The sequence below is a fragment of the Cloeon dipterum genome, chromosome 3 (assembly GCF_949628265.1).
Source record: "Cloeon dipterum chromosome 3, ieCloDipt1.1, whole genome shotgun sequence".
Classification (NCBI taxonomy): Eukaryota; Metazoa; Arthropoda; class Insecta; order Ephemeroptera; family Baetidae; genus Cloeon; species Cloeon dipterum.
The window spans coordinates 29,200,098-29,219,816 of NC_088788.1; the positions used below are offsets into that span (position 1 = coordinate 29,200,098).

The 19,719-nt window shown below is 45.2% G+C and overlaps 1 protein-coding gene across 2 annotated transcripts in view; it reads right to left on the reverse strand.

Annotated features, from left to right (window-relative positions):
- Positions 1-1,197: 1,197 nt before the first annotated feature.
- Positions 1,198-19,719, reverse strand: part of LOC135938845 (early growth response protein 1-like) — a 29,948-nt gene continuing 11,426 nt past the window's right edge. For both annotated transcript variants that reach the window (XM_065482808.1, XM_065482807.1), the window contains exon 2: positions 1,198-4,421. In XM_065482808.1, the coding sequence (XP_065338880.1) occupies positions 2,184-4,091 (1,908 nt within the window). In that variant the 5' untranslated portion in view covers positions 4,092-4,421 and the 3' untranslated portion in view covers positions 1,198-2,183. The remainder of the gene's footprint in view (positions 4,422-19,719) is intronic.

Below are 19,719 nucleotides of genomic sequence, written 5' to 3' on the forward strand. Positions count from 1 at the left end.
ACAGTGAAATATTTATACCTCATCAAACAGCAATATGCTTAAAAACATGAAAAATGGCTTGTGTTCCAAAGCAGAGAGATGTCTTCTTGAAGTGTCTTATTTACACCAGGCAAATGAAAAGCGTGGGAGAGGCCGTCATCGCGACGTCAAATTTCTTTTTAAGCTCTTCTTGTATAGTATAGCTCAACAATATGACACATATCACTTCTGGGCTTAATCAAAGACATATGAAAATCACAATATTGTCAACTCGAAAAACAGTTTAAAGCATTCGCTCGCGAGCGTTGAAGCAGAGAGAATTATACAACTTGATGCAGGTATAGTACACGACGCACAATTTAAAAACCCTCACGACTGGAAAATGAGATTTAAAACTGCGTCTGCATGTTTAGAGAGCGTAATTTGAAACAAAGAGTTTTACTGCATTGTGGATGATAGGCCATTGTGATTCCAAATCGGTGTCCGACATTTACAAAGAGAGTTAAAATTCGCATTTTGATTGTTGTTTACGCCACGTAAGTATCATACGGACTTTGCAATGAGTAAATTTACTTTCATAATACTTCTTACAATATACATTGAGCATTTTCGAATATTAAAGGCTGACACGCGAAAGTTTCTTATATTCTCAACATCAAACTCCCAACAGTTTTCTCCAAAGTGAGCCAAATGAGCACTCGTTACAAAGTTGAGAATGAAAAACAGCTAACTCACATTAACGTTTAATACCTTTAATGATCGGTTTCCATAACAATTCGCTAATTAACTACAGTCCAGCTGATCTCGTAATAATTTTGCAAAATTCTATCAACGCAGTGTGAGTAAGTGGTCTGATCTGTTATCATGTAATATAAAAATACCATTTTTTTAGTCAAAATCGAAGATTTCCTTCGTTAAAAAGTGAGATGGAAAAGCGTTGTATATAAGTTGGAAAAGCTTAAAATTTGATTTATTTTAGGAAGGCATTGTGTTAAGGTATAAAGAGAGCGTTTTTGTTCGTTATTATATTTAAAGTCGATAACTATATTACTTATGTAAATTTGATATGAATTTTAAAGCATGTATATTTTCGCATCAAATTTAAAAAGAGAGGAGACCGATATTCAATATTAAATATTGATGAAAAGTGGCAAGATTTTGGATGTTACAATTAAACAGCTTCTTGAACAATTGCAAAATTTAGTGTTCGTGTGTGTGTTTGTGTGAGTGAGAAAGAGAGCTAGAGAAAGGTTCAAGAGTGTAAGAGTTTATTTGCTTATTTTAATTAATGCCCTGTTTGAGTGATAATCATAAATCAGCCAGCGATGACACGCGAAGGAGGAAAACGAACAGCAATCCAGGCGATTAATTACCAAGAGAGAAATGAAATCGGAAAAAAACAACAACTAATTTTTATACAAACCCTAACTGTACATGAAGCAATAATTTAATGGACTTATCAATTTATCATTTTACAAATAAATTACATGGACAGTGAATATGGATTTGCATTTGCGTAAGTGTGTGTGTGTGTGTGTGTGCTGTGTGGTGTATTATTTTAATTAATGCGTACGTGTGATCAAGACTAGAATCCAGTGAAAGTCGGTTTTTCCATACACCTCATGTTACTAATTTTTGAAATTCTTGTAATTAACTTATGAAAAATGGCCTTCTTGAGAGCAACATTTCACGAGATTCACTAACTAAACGTGTACTGGCACTTTCCAAATCGGAGAAAAAAAACTATTTTTATGTTCCGTTTCGACTGGCCACGACGATATTTGGCACCTATTGGGATTTGTTATTTTCATTGTTGTTGCTACATTAAAAAATCTTTTTTGCGACAAGCACAGCAGCGTCCAGACGCCGACCGATCGCTCTGGGAGCAGGAAAAAATATTGAATTATTCGCAGTGCTGCTGGGGCGAGTAACGCATGGGAACCGAGCAGAATTTCACATCGCCTGCCGCTTTTTTATGTCGGTAGCAGACAGCACGTCGTCCAGAAATACTGGGTCACCGAGTCTGTGACGCAACTTTTGGGGGGAGAACAGGTCCGATTCACACGCGGGCAGGTGACAGACGGAAAGAAAAGTGAGTGCACGCTCCCGGAGCGGTACGTCGCGACTGGACTTTGCGGATTTTGGCGAGCATGAGAGAAAAACTGCGAGTGTGGTTCGTCAAAAATTCAAGAGTCAGTTTTGGTTCAGTCGTTCTCCATGGGCTCCGGAGGCGAGTTAGGCGACGGCGAGTGCACCGAGAGCGAGCTGAGCGCCAGCGAGGGCGACAGTGGCGCCGGTGAGCCGCCGCTGATGCTGCTGTTGGTTCCGTCGGGCAGGCCAGGGTTTGGGCCGGGTCCGCCGCTGGACTCGTAACGCGCGTGCGTACGCATGTGCCTGGTGATCATGTCCCTGCGGCACGCCGCGTATGGACACTGCGGACACCGGTAGGGCTTCTCGCCCGTGTGAGTTCTCTGGTGCGTGGACAGGTGGTCCGATCTGGAGAACACCTGTCCGCACACGCGACACGTGTACGGCTTGATGCCCGTGTGGAGGCGCATGTGCCTGGTGAGCATGTCACTCCTGGCGAACGACCGCTGGCACACTTCGCACAGGTACGCCTTGGTGGTCTGCTCCGACTGCTGCTTGCTCTTGTGTCTGGAGGCCATGTGTTTGGCCAGCCGGTCGTGCAGACTGAACATCTGACCGCAGATGGGACAGACGTAGGCGACGTCCGAGCCCGGTGGCATCTCCTCCACGACGGGTGACACCTCCAAATTGTAGCGCACGGCCACGGACTCCTTGGTGGTGGGGGAGGCCACGTCTCCGCGCACCACCGGAACAGGAACCAGGCTACGCGGCAGGTACGTGGCCGCCGTCGTTGTCGTCGGCACGGAGGTAGTGGGGATGGAGGTAGGCGTGGCTGGCGGGGGTGGCGTCGGCGTCATCGAGGCCATCGGCGAGGGACACTCGGCCGTGGACACGGACTGGGGTGGCGTGGGCGGCGTCAGAGGGGCTGCATGGGGGTTGCGCAGACGCGACAGGAACACCGAGTCCGACGAGGAGGTGCTCGTGGACCGCGAGGAGCCCCGAACCGACAGGTCCAGCGGAGAGTCCTGCGACGACTCGGACTCGAGGGATCCTCCCTTAGAGGGCAGGGTGAGAGGGGGCTTGGAGCCACGGTGACCGCGGTGGGGCTTGCGACCTCCACCACCACCGCCGCCTCCTCCGCTGATGCTGGTCGAGAGCGTGGTGGTGCCGGCTGCACTGTCCCCCGCCAGCGAGATGGCCAGCGACGCGCCCTCGAACCAAAGGGGGATGTCCGAGTCGGAATGGCTGCGTCTCTTGGAGTACTCCGCAGAGAGCAGGTACTTGGAATGGAGGTACTCGAGGTTGTAGATGGGTGACGGCGTCAGGGGCAGCGTGCCACCGGGCGTGCACGGTGCCAGTGGCGACACCGGGGATGCCGGGACTCCACTCAGGCCCAGCGGGAAAAATCGGTCCATTGGACTGATCTCGAGCGGGGTACAGTGGGCGCACGCACAGCCAGGGTAGCGGTGAAGGTGGTGCTTGGAGTCCACAGGCTCCTCCTTGACCACTGGTGAAGACGTGTGCGGCGACGAGCAGCTCTTGGCCGACGCCGGACTGAACACGTCTTCCGACGGCTCCTCCTCCTCGATTCTGCCGCACTGACTTTGCGAGTACTTGTCTCTGTCGACGCTGTCAAAACGGAAGATTTCGTTCTTCCTGGGCGGGCTCCTGATCTTGGTTGCCGCCTTGAGGTCCTTTTCGGCGGTTGACGGCGCCATCATTATTAGCTTCTCCTTCTTGATCAGGTCCTGATACATGTGACGGCTCACTAGGTCCTCGTTGTCATGGTGATTCAGCAGACTTAGCTTCTTGTAGTTGTTCAACTTGTAGTTGTTGTTGTTGTTCGGACTGTGTGGCGGCGACGGCTTGCCAACTTTACTCAGCTTGTCAACAACCTGATTCAGGCATTTTCGTTTCAGCTTTTTGCTGCTCTTGAACGTGGGGTGCGGGTTGTTGTTGGTCGCGTTCGGACTGTTGTTATTCAGATGTAGTGCTGCGGCTGAGGTGACTGCAGTTTCCGCCATTTCAGTTCGAACCAAGGGTTTCCTCTGCTGGACTTTCCGCAGAGGGGTACAGGGCGAAACTAAAAGAGGCGGTGGCCGGGACGACGGAATGGAAGGAAGAAAAAGAAGAAGCAGAACTGCACTCGATTCCTGCCGGCCCACTTATCATGTCTCGCTTGCTTGATTGTCTCGCTGCTGCAGTTGGTTGCAATCCTCGAGAGTTCCGGGACACGTAGGTGTAAAAGGCAGTCAGTCGCACACGCGGTAATTGATGCGCTTTAACACTCCCACGGGCTGCAGAGAGGCCACAGGGTCACAACCTCCGCAGGCAGGTGAAATGGCCGCTTCAATCTGCAACAAAAATAAATGCCGTCATTAGCACACAGTCTTAGAGAGTGCATTTGCATTATTATTCTTAATTAGAGGTCTCCGGAGTCACACGCAAAAGATAGAGAGGCTTGTAAATCTTTGGATCAAACGATGATTGTTTTATTTGTAATGCATCATTAAAATTGGAAATTATCTCAGCGAGCCCCTCCCGATTTCACGTGAGAATCTCCAACTCCAGCGGTTATTCGGCCAGAAAAAATTGCTTTTTGTTGTGTTTAATAACATTTTACGACGCGAACTGGTTTGCTTTTATTTTTAAAGAGGCTCTAGCTGCCCCGTGCATTATAATCATTACCCGGCAAGAAAGAGAGACTGAGACGCCGAGCATATAATAAAACATCGATGATGAAACAACAGGTGTAATTAAGTGGCTACTGTCCGAACGAGAAAGCAGCAAGGAGCTAGCTGCTGACTGAGCAAATAAAGCGAGCGAAAGACTCAAAAGAGAGACCAACCCAGCAGCAGCATGGCTGCAATAATGAAAACTATTCTCGGAACACTTCACCTCGGCTCGGCGGCGATTTTATTGCGCTCGGCCGAGACATCATGATGAGAACTACATACCGCGGCGAGCCACATTTTCGTCAAAATTGTTAATTTGCGGCCTGCGTCGGCGCTGATTAGCCTCGCTCGACCGTTTTCAAGCGGTCGGGCGTGGGTGATTTCAACTCCTGCAAGTGCGCGCGCGTTCGCGCTGCAGCGTGTGCATAATAAAATCGCCGAGCGAGGCAGTCAGTAACCCTGAGGAAATAAACGCACGCACTGTGTTTGTAATGCGTGTATATACACTATATTATGGCTCACGCAATTATCGACAAATAGACCATAATGCATCAGGAAAGGTCACCCTTAACGCGAATGACAGTTATAAAGGAGAAAAGACTGCGATTTGACATCGTTTGAGCTGAGAAAAACGCTAATTGACTTCTGAAATGGAGGTCGATGGCGAGGGTAATGCGAGAATTCCATTTCATTGTAAATTGGAATTTCGACCTGGCGTTTCAAGATCTTCTGTTCGTCGGGGGCGGATACTCGTTTTTCGTAATTTATCGTGCCGACCGGTTGTCTGCTTAATTTACATTACTAATTACGGTCGCATATATATCCCAGCGTCACGGGTTCATTTCTCCGCTGGCTTGCGTGTGTAAAAATGTCGACGCGATTTATTTTTATGCGATTTTTATCCATCTCGCCTGACAACTCCATTAAGCCGCGCGCGCAGGCAGACTTTTCACTCTGCGCGCATTTACCCGATTCACCTCATAAATTTTTTAATTAATTAAGCCGACGCCAAGTCGACTATGACATCGGCGGGAATTCTCTCGTTCGAGGTGAAAATGGCCTCAGCAGCGAGTCCAGTGCCGCGCACAATGATCATCTTGCCATAATATGCACCATTAATGAAGAACAACGGCGCGGCGGCGCTAATGTCTTGAAACGTTATTTTCTAAATAAATAGAGGAGTGGCGAAAATAAATAACGAGAGCCGAGTTTCCTCCGCAAAGTAGGCTTGACAAATGACCAGGAAGGTTTTGCCAGCCTAGGGCTTCCCAAGATTATAAATAAAAACGGCGAAAGTGTACTCAAAACGACTTTAATATTCTGCTTCAATCGGTTTGCGCGCTGACCAGCCACGGTGAGAGCCATTTCCTCGGGCCGGTTGGGCCAAAAAAGTGCCAATTTAATTTAGTCCGAGTCGCAAACCATCAATCATCATCGATAGAATCAGCCATTATGTCATTGTGCAAGTGGAATATCAATCACCGGCGAGTACAACTGCATTCCAGTCGTTTGGGATTGCAGATCAACGAAATAAAAGTCGCAACCGAGTCCAGGATTATTCGAGAAGAGAAACAGCAGAGCGAGCGAGCTGGCGCCGTCGAGAAGAGAAAATGAGGCAGATGACAAAACGCAGTTTGATTCACGCGCGCAGTGAAAAATGTGGCTAATTACCTGGCCGCCGCGACAACAATGGAGAAGAAATCTGGCGGCAGGGAAAAGAAAAGCGCCGGCGGCCAACGGGTTTCGAGCCATTTGTGCAGGTGACCACAGGTGATTTCGTGGGCCCCGGCGCTGATAATAAAGCTATAACCCACCGTGCGTACATTTTACGCCGAATAATATATTAAGGCGGGAATAATAAACTTTGATTTAGGATGCCGTAATCTTTAACTAGAAATATATTCCCTGCTCCTTTTTATGTGCACGCGGAGCCGCGCAAGGACCAATAAAAGACGCGCCGCGCGCAATAAAATATCATCACAGCAGCAGCGACGTCATCTTCATCTCGCGACTGGACCTCATTCACCACTCACCCAAAATTTATTCACAAACATACCGCTTCGTTTTGGGCCCATTTACGGTCGTCAGAGCTGCCAATTTGTATTCAGGCACACAAAAAGCAGCGGCAGTCTCAACTAATGGACTGGCTCTTGCTCTCTCGCTCTCTTCTCTCGACGCCCGCTTGGTCGCTTAGATAAATAATAAAAAGCTGGATTTTTTCTCACACTCCGCCGCCGAGCTTCGGCTTCGGCAAACCTGAATTGTGGAATTTCAAACACATCCTCGCTTGCATGGGTGCGTGGGTGCTGAGAGCAAATGTGTGTCTTTGGTTTGATATTCAGCCATTATTTTATGGAAATTCTAAAAGCCAAAGTGCACATATGGAGAAAATATAGGCACTCTATAATGATAAAAAACGAGTTTGGAATATCTCAACGTTCCGCATTTTTTTTAATTTTGGCGATATTGGCGCAGCGATAAAAAAAATCAAAACTTTTTAGCCGCTTTCAGAACTGATTACTGTTTTCCCGTAAACATATAGTGGCCGTTGACCCACAGTAATGTAGTCTCATTTCCGCCCTCAGAATTTCCAGTTCCATAAAGCTCCACAACTGCTGTACTCATTCATTTCAAAATAATATTTTATTAACGAAGCGGTAAAACTAACTTTTCATAACGTCTCGGCCGTAATTACAACTCAAAGCTGCAGCAGCGGCAGCCAGTTAGCTGCTTCGCGACGAATTTTGCCTGCTTCTTGGTCAATGAAGTTGCATAGGGGATAATTATTCTCCGCTTGTTTGCGCCACTCGGAAATTGTTAACACAAGCGAATGCTGATGGCCAAGTCTGCGAGCAAGTGAGCGTGTGTGTGTCGAGGTACAATGCTAATTAATTACGGAGTTAATGTATGCCATCAGTTTAAAGCCATGACCAGTCTCGAGATCTCGGTGTGCTACCCACAGAACTAATGAACCAAGAGTTGATACAACACGCCTAGGCATTGTTTACCTGTGCCGCTAATCCGCGCACTTAGGGTGGCTGAAAGATCTGCCAAGCGGACAAATTGGACCTAAATCACGCTCTTTTCTGCTCTTTCTCTGCCAGGCAGCGAGAAAATCTCGATTTCACGGGGGCAACACTCGATTTCGGAGAGATAAATTTCTCTCTTGAGAAAATGAGCCAGAGACGGACGGGAGGCAAAATAAATAATGCGGAGGAAAAGACTTTCTGCGGTTGAAATGATGATGCGGTGGTGAGATGATGAGAAAAGTCGGTGGCGTGGGATGAAAACTGCGGCAACGGCGTCACAATTCAATATTATATTATTTATCAAATTCGGTCCGAGGCTGCTGAGAAAACGAAACCCCCAAAGCGAATTTGGGCGAGACGTATCATTTGGTGTGAACGCGCGGCAGTCGGAGTGAGCATGTGTGTGCATAGAGCCATCTCAGTTCTTTGTTTTACAATAATGCCGCCACATTCTTGCGGTCACGTATCTCCTCCTGATTTTCCCCCACGCCGCCCGATTGTAATTTGTTTTATTATCGTCTCGTCATCTAAAAATAATCAGCAATAACGGAAGCTGCGTTTTGAATAAAGCAACTCGATTGCGTTTCTCAGTGCTTTGACCTGAAATCGACCCAGCTCCCTCTTGGGCAAATCGAAATTAATCGCCATCAGCACTAAACAGTGACAATCACTAATGCTCAGCGCAACAGACATAATTAATTTCGGCGCAGTTGGTGTTACTGCCGCCTTCGTTTTAATTTGTTGTTGGCGAGTAAATGATATTAATTTCATAATATGGTATCAGGTGTGCCTTTTTATGTTTCGGACCCTGGGGAAAACGCGAAACCGCAAAAGGTGGAGAGACGCCAGCAGGGGTCATGTTTGTGTTGGGTATAAGCTTTAGGGTCACACCCATCTTCTTTATTTGATATTTTCGTGCCGAATTCTCACGTCAACAGACGGCTGTTTCGCCTGAATGCAGATAAGCGTCAAGGCTTTCAGCGAAAAATTCAGATTTAATTAACCGAGAGGCGGAATATTTAATACTCTTCTTGGCTAATTGCATCGTATATACTTTAGAAACTTCATTTCGAGGCAGGCGTGTGTGTACATTTATTCCCTCGGTCTTATAAATAATATCATTTCCGATTTTTGCCTTGAATTAAAAGCATTCCAGTGTCCGCGATGCATCAGCGGCAATTACAAGAGCATTCAGATCCAGGCGACCAGCATATATGCATTTTTGATTGCGTAATGTATGAAATGACTGCTCCAGGCTATACGTCGACACCTATTTGCTTTCGACTATGTTGCTATCATGATATTGCATCTTTATAGTAACATGAGCATAATATTAGTTTGCTGTGGAATGCTTCCTATAATGTCCATTTCATTATCTTATCCGAAATTCCAAGACGCGTTGAATTTTCAATTGCTTTCATTCAAAATATCTATCTAAATCGATATCAACATTTCCTTCTCAAAGCAAGCAGTTTTAAAAGTATAATGTTCACATTTACCTCAGTATGAAATAGAGCGCGGTTCTACGCAGTTTCGTTTTTCTTTTGTGCGTATATTTTTAATATTTTTTCGCGTAGATTAATTAGTTGCAAATCAGTAACCGTCAACGAAAATCCCTCAGAGAACCAATTGGGGCAATAGCCCGAAACTTATATCCAATATTAATCAACTCCAGAAGCCCCTTTGGCTCGCAGTTGGCGCTTGATCGTTCTAATTTTGATGCGTGTTAGCCGGCGCGTCTGACATTTTCTGAGCAACTGCACTTGATGTGCGTCCAAACACAGCGAACGTCAAGAAGTTTCACTCGAGCGGGGGAAAAAGGTAATAGAGCCAAATCCTGCAATAAAATCAGCCAAGAGAAAAATTAATTACCGAAGAGACGCCGCCGCCGATTTTCCCACAGGCGGCCGGCCGCTCTTTGACGCCACCTCCGCCGCGAGTGGGTGGAACATCAACACCTTAAAAGCATTACATGGTTACTCAAGCATTATATGAGTAAGCTTCGCCAGGTTTAACAGGCGAATAAATTCTGCATTTTAGCATACTTCTCCAGCATCTTTTCAGCTTGATTCTACACCGCTGTAAATATCTCAGAAATTTCCTAACCATGGCAGTATGCGCGCTTGAACGCCCTCGCAAAATTCTCGCAGGGTTTGGCTGGATTTTGATTATTTTGACTTTTTGCTTCGTAGGAAGCTATCTTACTGGATACGAAGCGATTAAGCGATTTTGGTATAAAATCCAATAAAAATTGTTTGCAGCCTTGCCTTCAAACATAAATGTTTCACACTATGCGAAGGTTAATTAATTATTGGAAAATATATTACTATTAGATGCTTATTGTAAGAAAAACACTTTTGATAGCAATGGATTATCTACAATACTGTGGTACACATAATAATTGTTGCACAACGCTACAGTGAGTTATTTCGCATGACGGAACTTTATCTGTGATTGAAAGGCAATCATACACATATTATTCTCTTGCAGCTGGCGTACATACACATACATATATTGTAATGTGTTGCATTCATCATGATTGCAACTTAAGCTTTACAAGTAAAGCTTTGGAGCTCTCTAATGAAAACAGCAACGACGGAAAGTGCCAGCTCATATTCCAAACAAGTGTGCGTCATTGATAAACCGTGCTGCTTGAGAATGTTTCCTTTTCGCTCAGCACTCTTTTACCATACTTTTTCCAAGTGTATTTTTTCAACAAAGCGGCGGCGCCCGCGTCCGAATATAATGGGTCTATATTCTCTTTCTGTTCTCTTCGGCGGTTGCGACGAGGCTGTGTTTAAGCTTTTAAGTCGATGCAACTCAGCAAACAACGCTGATGAAGAATCCTGCCGAGACATCACTTTTTGCATTGCTAATTTGCTGATGATATTGAAAATGGTGTTTGAGCTTCTGTGTGAGGCAAGCAAGCAAACGCGAGTGAGAGAGATGCAGATACGTACTCTGCTGCCCACTCTGCATAATTAAAAAATCAACATGTGCATCGCTTGACAAATAACCACGTTGTGCCAGAGGCCATTACCAGCAAGCATATATTGGTTGGCTAAATGCAGCAGTGCATGGCTCTCTTCGCAAGCTTATCTCCTGCCGCAGCATATATGTGCGCCGCATGTAACGGGGCAAATTTTGCGCGGTGAGCACGAGTCACGCTGGACAACGTTGAATTTAATAAATATTTATTGCCTGATTATCGAGTGACGAGGCAATTAATTAGCTGAATAAATCAAACTAGATTTTTCTGCTGTCTCGAGACCAAGAACTTTTTTCTTGATGCGGCATGTTTAAAGAAGATTGATACTCGTGCTTACAGCCGCACTGTCAATAAGAATAGTAGTGTTTTTTTCCAACTAAGTGAGATATCTTTTCGATGCAAACGATTTATTGCATTTTATTGTCCCATTTTTTAAACCAACAATAATTCATATCCAAATACGTATATAATATTTTTGAATAAAAAGGCGACGCATGCTCATTGGTCAGTTCCAAATTTTAGTGCGGAGAAAAATATAATGCGATCCCCAATTAAATGTATGGATTTTTTAAAATCCGTGGTGGCATCCTCTTTAATTAACGCGCATCATTGAGTGTAGATGTTCCTCCATTAAAGGCACACACGCGTTATACATAAAATACGTGCTCACGGCCAGCGGCGCAAAGGTCGCGCATTGCTTGGGGTCGCGCGGTGCGTGGCAGGCGATGTGACTTAAAAAGGCAGCCACAGCGCGTGGAGCCGCGCGCGATATTCGGCGCGGCAAAGCCATAAACCAAACACCCTGCTGGTCATTATTATGTAATAAACAAGGACGGCGACTATGTACGGTACATGTGAATGCCGCGTTTTGTGTGCGCACCGCACACTATCCACTTTTATAGTAGGGCAGCGCGGTGTGTCCCTTGGGTGGTTGCGGCCGCCACCGCCGACACTCTGCCGCACATGCATTGCGGACAAGCAGAGGCTGGCAGCTTCCTGCTGGAGCCAACAGGGTCGTGGGAAATCTAACTTGCTGGCCGCCCACAGAACACGATTTGCGAATTTGCAGCCGCTGGACAACCCTCGGGTGTGATTTATATCCAGAAAAACGAGTAAAAACTTTTGAATTTGTACTGGGGGGATTACTAATAGCGTATTTACTTTGCGCGTGGTTTTCAAACCCATGGGATTTTTTTTTAATTTATGCTTTACCGGAGGAAATTAAGCACTTTATAAGTTACCGAGACAGCCACGAACAATTTAGTGATTATTATTAAAAATGTGAAATTACTGCATTGAAATCTATTTCAATGCATTTTTAAGAAAATAAATTTTTAATGCAGTAGAGAAATTTTAAAACGTGTATTCCTCAATACACATAACATGGAATGATAAAAAACCTAGACAAGAAACTAAAAATCACAGCTAAAATAAACGAAAACTTGATTTGGTCCTGATTCCTCATTTCCATGAACAAAAGTCAAACGCGGACACCACACCGCAGCCCACATAAAAGTTTCATTACGGGAAATAAAAATGTCAAACAGTCAGGCCTCCACCCCTAGGCCGACAGGGTGCACGTATGTGTGTACACGGACCGTGCGAGAGAGGGCCTGTGTATATATATGTGTGTGCGAGAGAGTGTGTGTATTGAATGAATGGGTGGAGGAGAGCCGCAGTGTGTGGCGCGTTGCATAGTCGCAGGAGGACCCGCAGAGCCCGACCGACTAAGCGGGGGCGTCCAACCCGCCGCCGCCGCTTTCGGTGGCTGTCGGCAGGCAAGGGCGGAGGGTGTGCGAGTGTGTTGGTGGTGCTGCAGCACTACAGACCGCCGCATAATATTTCTTTATTCAACCTCCTTCCGCAACTTCACTGCAGCGTCTTTCTTATGCTTTTGCCGCCCGCCCGGCAACCCTTTTGCTTTGATCATTTATGAGAGAGGCTGACATTTTATCTCTGGCTCCCTCTCACTCAATGTACATGTTACATTACACCAGAGATATCAGCCCACGGTCCGTTTATTTTATTCCAAAGTCTGCAGCCAGCCTACGAGACGTCTGAATGGCGCAGAGGAGCTAATTTCGAGAGCCTTCCTTCAGCCCCAATTAAAATCTAAACGCTCGCCAAACTGAATGAGAGCTTGGCTTTGCTATCACAATTTTGAAGGCAGTGGAATTATCTCATGAGAGCTCTAATTAGCACGGAAATAAGCCCTTTTTAGTATTTGTTAGCACACTTGTCCAGATTGGAAGCGAAACTTAAGATCTTAAAGTTAGGCAGATTTTAAGTTTCAGCACGTGAGTTGTGGGTTTGAATTTTACTGAGGAAGTCAACTTAACTTTTCCATTAGATGGAGAGCGCGCGCGAGTGTGTGACGTCAGTACATCACGTCTGGAAAAAGCACGACTGCATTGCCGCAGGTCGATAGCACGCGCGTGCTCCCCATGCTCCACATAATGCGGGGGTGGCCGCCACATTATCATCCCCGGCACACTCGCCCTCCTTTCTGCCGCTATGCAGGTGTAATAACGCTGGGCGAGGGGCGACTGACTCGCCCACTCGCCTTTCTCCACTGCCGCTGTCGCCCAAATGTTGGTCGGGGCCTCAAATTTGAACAACTGCAGTGAACTAGCGTGCTATATGTCTTTCCTAGAATGATTTTGAATCTAATTATTTATATTTGCGTAATCGCAAAAAACAATTAATCAAAAGGCAAGAAACACAAAACTAAAAATTGATATTGCCTTCTGCACTTCCAGAAAGGACAAGACTCACAATTAGTGTGACCAAAATTGTTTAAAAAAACAGGGATTGAAGCCTCGCAAATGTTTTGCACAAAAAGAAAGCCAAGTTAAAAATGGATTAAAAGCAGAAGTGTAACAAATTAATCAAAACTCTGTGCCCGCCAATTGATTTTTCTAGCAGATGTTATCGGCTCTTTTGGGGCGTGGACAGTGTGTGTATCTCGTTTTAGTGGCCATTAGGACATTTCCAAAAAGCGCCTCTTGGCTTTTATATCGGCAGGCCAGTCGAATGCAAACGCATAGAATTAAATAGCAGCCCACGGCAGAAGGCGTTCCCGTAAATCAAGCGCGCTCTGATTTGTTTATCTGGCGTGATCGCTCGTCCAGATAGAAGAAAGTTTTACTGAAATTTGACATAAAAGGTGTCACTAGCTTGCGTCAGATTTGGCCCCGAGCAAAAGGGATAAATGCTTGTACAAAGTGCGTGTTTTTATTTCAGCGCTCAGTGCAAAGGGAATGGGCGTAGATCGGTTTCGCGCAGCAATTATCCAAGAATGCACGTGCCAAGCGCGAGGACACGTTGCGACAAGAAGGAAAACTGTTCCGTGAATAACCGGTGGAAAGTTATTAAGACGTGAAAAATGATTCACTTCTGCTCAAATTCGAACGCTCAAGAAAGTAACAAGAGTCAAACGTACTTTCTTTCTTTATCATTATTTTTATGACACTACACATGCGGTCATAAACGAATGGAAATCAGTTTTGAACGGTCAATGACCAATATTTTTGAACGTATGACCGGTACTCTTTCACAACCCCATTGAAAATGCGAAAATATCCTAGTTATTCAGGCGGCAGGCACACAATGGTGTCTTTTCCTCGAGAGCTTTTGACCCGCCGATTGTTGCGGCCAGGCTGGCAATAAATTTATTTGCAACGTGTTCTTCTTGTTGCTCCAGCATCTCTTTTGATCCCCCTCTGCTGTGTTCTATTGTTAGTGCGAAATAATACACACACTTGGAGATGGCCGTGGACCTGCAAAAATAAAGTAATACTCCGGACTCTTGCTTTTGGTGTGTGTTCAATTGTACACGAGAGAAGAGAAAAAAAGCAGGAACATTTAAATTTGTATGGGGCAGCAGTCGAAGGCCGCATTACGGCGATATATCTTCGATGCTGAAAGATTGCATTAAATATGTGACAAATAATGTTACTCGCTCTCAGAATTGTTCCATTTGAAATTCAAATTTGATGAACAGTGACAAGGGGTTTTATATGTATTTATAGTAATTCAACTGCTTTATCGTCACATAAATTCGCTATAAAGCCGGCGTTTGCTTATTTTTCAATAATGTTAAAACTAAAACTCGTAAATTCAATGCGCGAATAGAACATAAAGTCACCCTTGACATTTGGCGCAGTGTAACGAGAATGCGGCGTCTCTGCGTCAAATTTGCATGAAGCCACCCACTCCGCTCTGTCTTGTGTTAAACATACGCACACACGCTTCATGTCGAAGAGCATGATTCAGGCCGTCGATTCCGCGAATTCGTCGCCGAATAGGAGAGGTGCATCGCTGGAAAAAAGGTTTGGTACACACAGCAGGGACAAATTATTTGGCTTCGCGGCCCACGCCAAATAGAAAAGTTGCTGGCAAGCACAGAAACGGTCACGCCCACGCGCTTCAATATGTGTAGTGTGTGTGTGAGCTTTGCACCCACAAGCTGCCCAGGGCGCTAGCTTACAAACGGAGCAAACACACAACGGCCGCGGAACGGTCGATCATTCAATTTGGCTTGTGAATTGTTGTTTTTCAGCAGTTGAAAATTCAATACGGTCGCGCGCGCATTTACCTATATGAAAATATGAAACTGTCATTTCCAGATTGTCAATACTGTGTACTGTGAGTTGAAGTGGTGCCAGTTCATTTGCAGGTGCTTTAACATATCAACTTTCATCACAGAATATGAATTAAAAAGCCCTCATGCCAGCGATTCCAACTTTAAAATTTTTGTAGCGCAACATAATTAATTAATAAGTGTATTAATTCTGTAAATATCTTTATTTCAATAATCCTAATAGACTTGGAATTTTTGTAGTTTGTGTCCATCCCAAAAGTTTTTTATGCTTTTTAGGAATATTATTAACAGCTTCCAAAGGCTGGCTTTAAATTCGTGTCATTTCATTGTTTGCATATTTATTTAAATATTCACGTGCAAACAAAAACAAACTCCCCTCCTCATTTGCTAAAAGCACATGCGTGTAAAAAGGCACAGAGAAAAAAGCAGGCAGCCACCTCTCCACTCCCGCAAGTTAATTTACACTCGCCGCCATTGTGCATGCGAATATGATTATTTTTATGGATATTAATTATCATTATGTATGCATGTTGTTTATCTGATGGCTCATACAGACACACACACGGCGAACGGCTCTCTTATACACTTATCGCGCCTTCTCGCTCGCCGGCGCGCATACGCGAGCGAATTACTTTGTTAATTAGCACACTTAAATTATTACGGCTCGCGCGCGGCGGCCTAACACAATTATGCTCTGATATGCCATCTAGCTGAACATCGAGTTTACTTTGTTGGTGTATATCGCGATGCAACTCCAAAGATGACGGCAACAACAACACGATAAATGAGTTAGTCAATTATACTGGTCAAAAAACTATTATAATACTGTAAAATATAAAGTAAATAATTTTTATTTCATGGAGAATGATGATATTACAATTTGGAGGGTTTTTATTCCAGATCGAGAGTCTCAAAGTAGAAGATAATTGAGTTTTTCTCCTTGCTTTGGCGCACAATTGTGTTCTCGCCAAGCGAAAATGAATTTTGCGATTCTGCGCCACATTTGCAGCAAGCAGGCTGCAACCTGTTGAGCGCTCTGGTCCGCATTACGCATACACGATCCTCTCACATCCCTTATCCGCCTCCCCAGCGCATTGTCCCCCGCATACATATATGTGAGCGCTTCTTGCCGAGGGCAGCAAGGGTTACGTACACACTGAATTTTCGCTGCTCGGGAGTGGGGAAGGAGCATAAAAGAGAGACGCCGGTCTGTTTGAGAAGGCGAGCACGAGTTTTGGGACAATATTTGACTAGGCAAAAACCATTTTTGAGTCAAGAGCACACATGAAAAAAAGACAGTTTTTCTCGGAATCTGCCGGTTCACGAGTTGGGGAGAATTTGCTCTTGAACACGCACCACTTAAGTTGATTCCGGAGCAAATTAGGTGTATTTTTCAGTGAAAAATTATGATGCCGGAGCAGCTGAAATAATTGCTGCCCCCACTGCTCGGCAAAGCAGAGTCACCTTCCTGCTTCCTGCACCAAGAGATTGATCCTTCGCTGTAAATGTAACATACTGCAATTAGAAAAGAGACACACTGTTAAGAGGCAGAGAAAGAAATGGCATTCCGTCGCTGCACCAACTGAGAATATGTATAATACAACGCATGTATGTATACATTTGTATATAGTATAGGCAGCCCGCAGAGACAATAATAAATCAATACGTGGCTCTCTTTGTAATGATAATAGGTCTCATTGTTTTGCGTAATATTCTCTCGTTTCACATGTGAGTGTGTGTGTGTGTATAGAATGGGTGCGACTGGCGGGCAAATAAAAAATCGGTCGACCAGCAGCCGAGTCGTTTTATAATAAATTGTTGTAGAACAGGTTCGTGTAGTAGGCGGATATATCGGCTCTCAAACGGCAGCATTGGCGAAAAAGCTTTTTGTGTGCGTATGTCAGGTGCATATTGCGGAATATCTGCTGCTTTGGCCGCCGCCGCCGCCGTCGGAATTGCCGATGCCAGGCTAGCAGGACAAGTTCTTGCTTTTTAAAATATGATTCTGCGAATCTGAGCCAACAGCCAGGCAGAGCAGCGACAGTGCAAAATGAATCCGAATACAGTTACAAAAGAGTCGTTCCGCAAACGCCGCTGCTGATGTTTCAAACGACTTTTCGCAAAAAAGGTACGCAAGCCTCTCGCTTGATATGTGCGAAATTTAAGTAAGCGAGCTGCAAAGCAAAATCAGATTTTCATTCTAAAGTTTAAAGTTTTTTATTCAATGGCCCAAACAGATGGGCACGACAATCTCACGTGAGTTAACTTTTGGCCTAATAGGCGCGAGAACCCACGAGATCAATCAATGTGCCTCTTGACATGTGTCAACAGAAACGAGTCATCAAATCAAATCATAACACTGAATTGGTCTATGCAACAGAAAGAAACTGTCTGCTTCGATTTCGTCGATACAGTTTTCGTGCATTTGTAATACATCTCGACAGGGTGACACAGTTTAAATAATATGAAAATTCGCATCAAATTACAAATTTTCGTTTTCCCACGAGAATATTAGTCTCCAACAATAAAACTGCTGTTGCATCACGGGGTAATGCATGCGTCTTACGTCCCGCGGCGGCAGAAAAGAAGGGAAAACGAGATGAACGCGGAGCTCAAGGTTGTGCGTAATTACCATGCCAAGCCGATTTCCTCCCTCTATACTTTATTGCCCCGGAAAACCCTTTCCACGCGCAGCGCAGCAGAAAGCGAAAACGAGTGTGTGTATTTCGCCGCCTTTCGCATGATTACACAATAAGACACGCACGAGAACAGGATATTGAATAATAAACGCGTTCGTTGCTGGCCTCTCTTCGATATTCGTATTTTGTGTGTAATGCGCCACTCTGCACAGACACCAGCACGGCCCGCCCACCCACCCTCCGCAGCCCGGCAACCCCCACCCACCCCGACGGCAGCAGCAGCACACGTAAACAGCAGTGCTGCATTACGTAAAGAGGATTTGAGCCGAACGTGAAAATGTCCTTGACCCGAGAGAAATCCTATAATATTAAGAGAGCACACACGAGAGGCGGTTCACCCCGTCCGCTTGTCCGCCTCCGTTGTGCGCGGCCAGAAAGAACACGAGAGGGATGGAAATTGGAGCGCGCTGGCGGTTATTATTGTGAGATGGATTTCTTTCTATTAAAATGGGGTGCTTTGTGAGCCATTACACATTCAGATAGGGTTGAGAGGATGGGAATCTCCGGGGGAGCGTGAGAGGATTTCCCTTCGTCGGAGAAATTTCAACGTCTCAGAGCAGGATATTTTCTCGCCTTTTCATGCAACGGATTTGGGTGATTAGAAATTTGATGGGCAAAATGTTCATTATTTGCAAACAACGTATTACCGTTCTTTTCAGCCTGAAATGTTGTTGCAAGAAACAAAGTGAAATTGAAATTGTGGTGTTTGTGTTTTCAACGCCACTATAATTCAACTACCGATTTTCAAATCTACTTTAACTATAATTATTCCTTTTATAAGGTTACGATCACTTTAGATTTTTATTTACAATTTACTGTAAGAAGCTAGAAGTTCATTGAACCCCAATGAGCATTGTGGCGTACTCTCGAAACAAAAACCCTGCAAATGCAAAAGACACCGATTATATATCACAGTTTTGGGGGTGCGCTGGCAACTGTCCGCCCCCGTCGTCAGCTCCCTTTGGCAACCCCCGCAGGCATCGATCGCTTCTGCTATATTTGAACCTGTGCACTACCTGGGGTGATATCTGTTGCGCGCTGCCACTCGGCGTTGCCAGAAGGCGGGAAAGAGAGCGGAGCTGGCAGCCATATACGTCCTGCGCGCAATTTTAGCCACCGTCTTCAATCTCCCGCCCGACAAATCCGCTAGTGGCTATTAGCCACGCGTAAAATGAGTCAACAGGGATGCACTACTTGTCAGCATTTGCATCGGCTTGCGCTCACAATGGACGCTCGTGCGTCATGGAAATTGGTTTCCGCCAGAGGAAGGATACAAAATGATTATCGCGTTTTCCTTGTTTGTTCTCTGGTCTCTGGTGTAATCGCTATCGGTGAAAATTGTAGTGCGATCGGTGCGAACAATATTTCCACTTGAATTTCCAGTTCATTGGCATACCAGGTCATCTCCGCTAATGCTTCGTGCGAATTCCAGCCAGTCATTCATTAGCCCGAAAAGACTAGACAAATTAATGCATTTCCCACAGTTTGCGCGGTCGTTTCGGCACAGGTTTCACCCACAACGACCCACATACGCGACAAAAATGCAATAAATCTGCCATGGGTGCGCGGCAAATTTCGCCAAATTTCAATTAGCGCTAAAATTGAATTCAAGCAAAGGTGGCGGCAGAGGTCATTAGCAGGTACTTTTTCTCAGGCT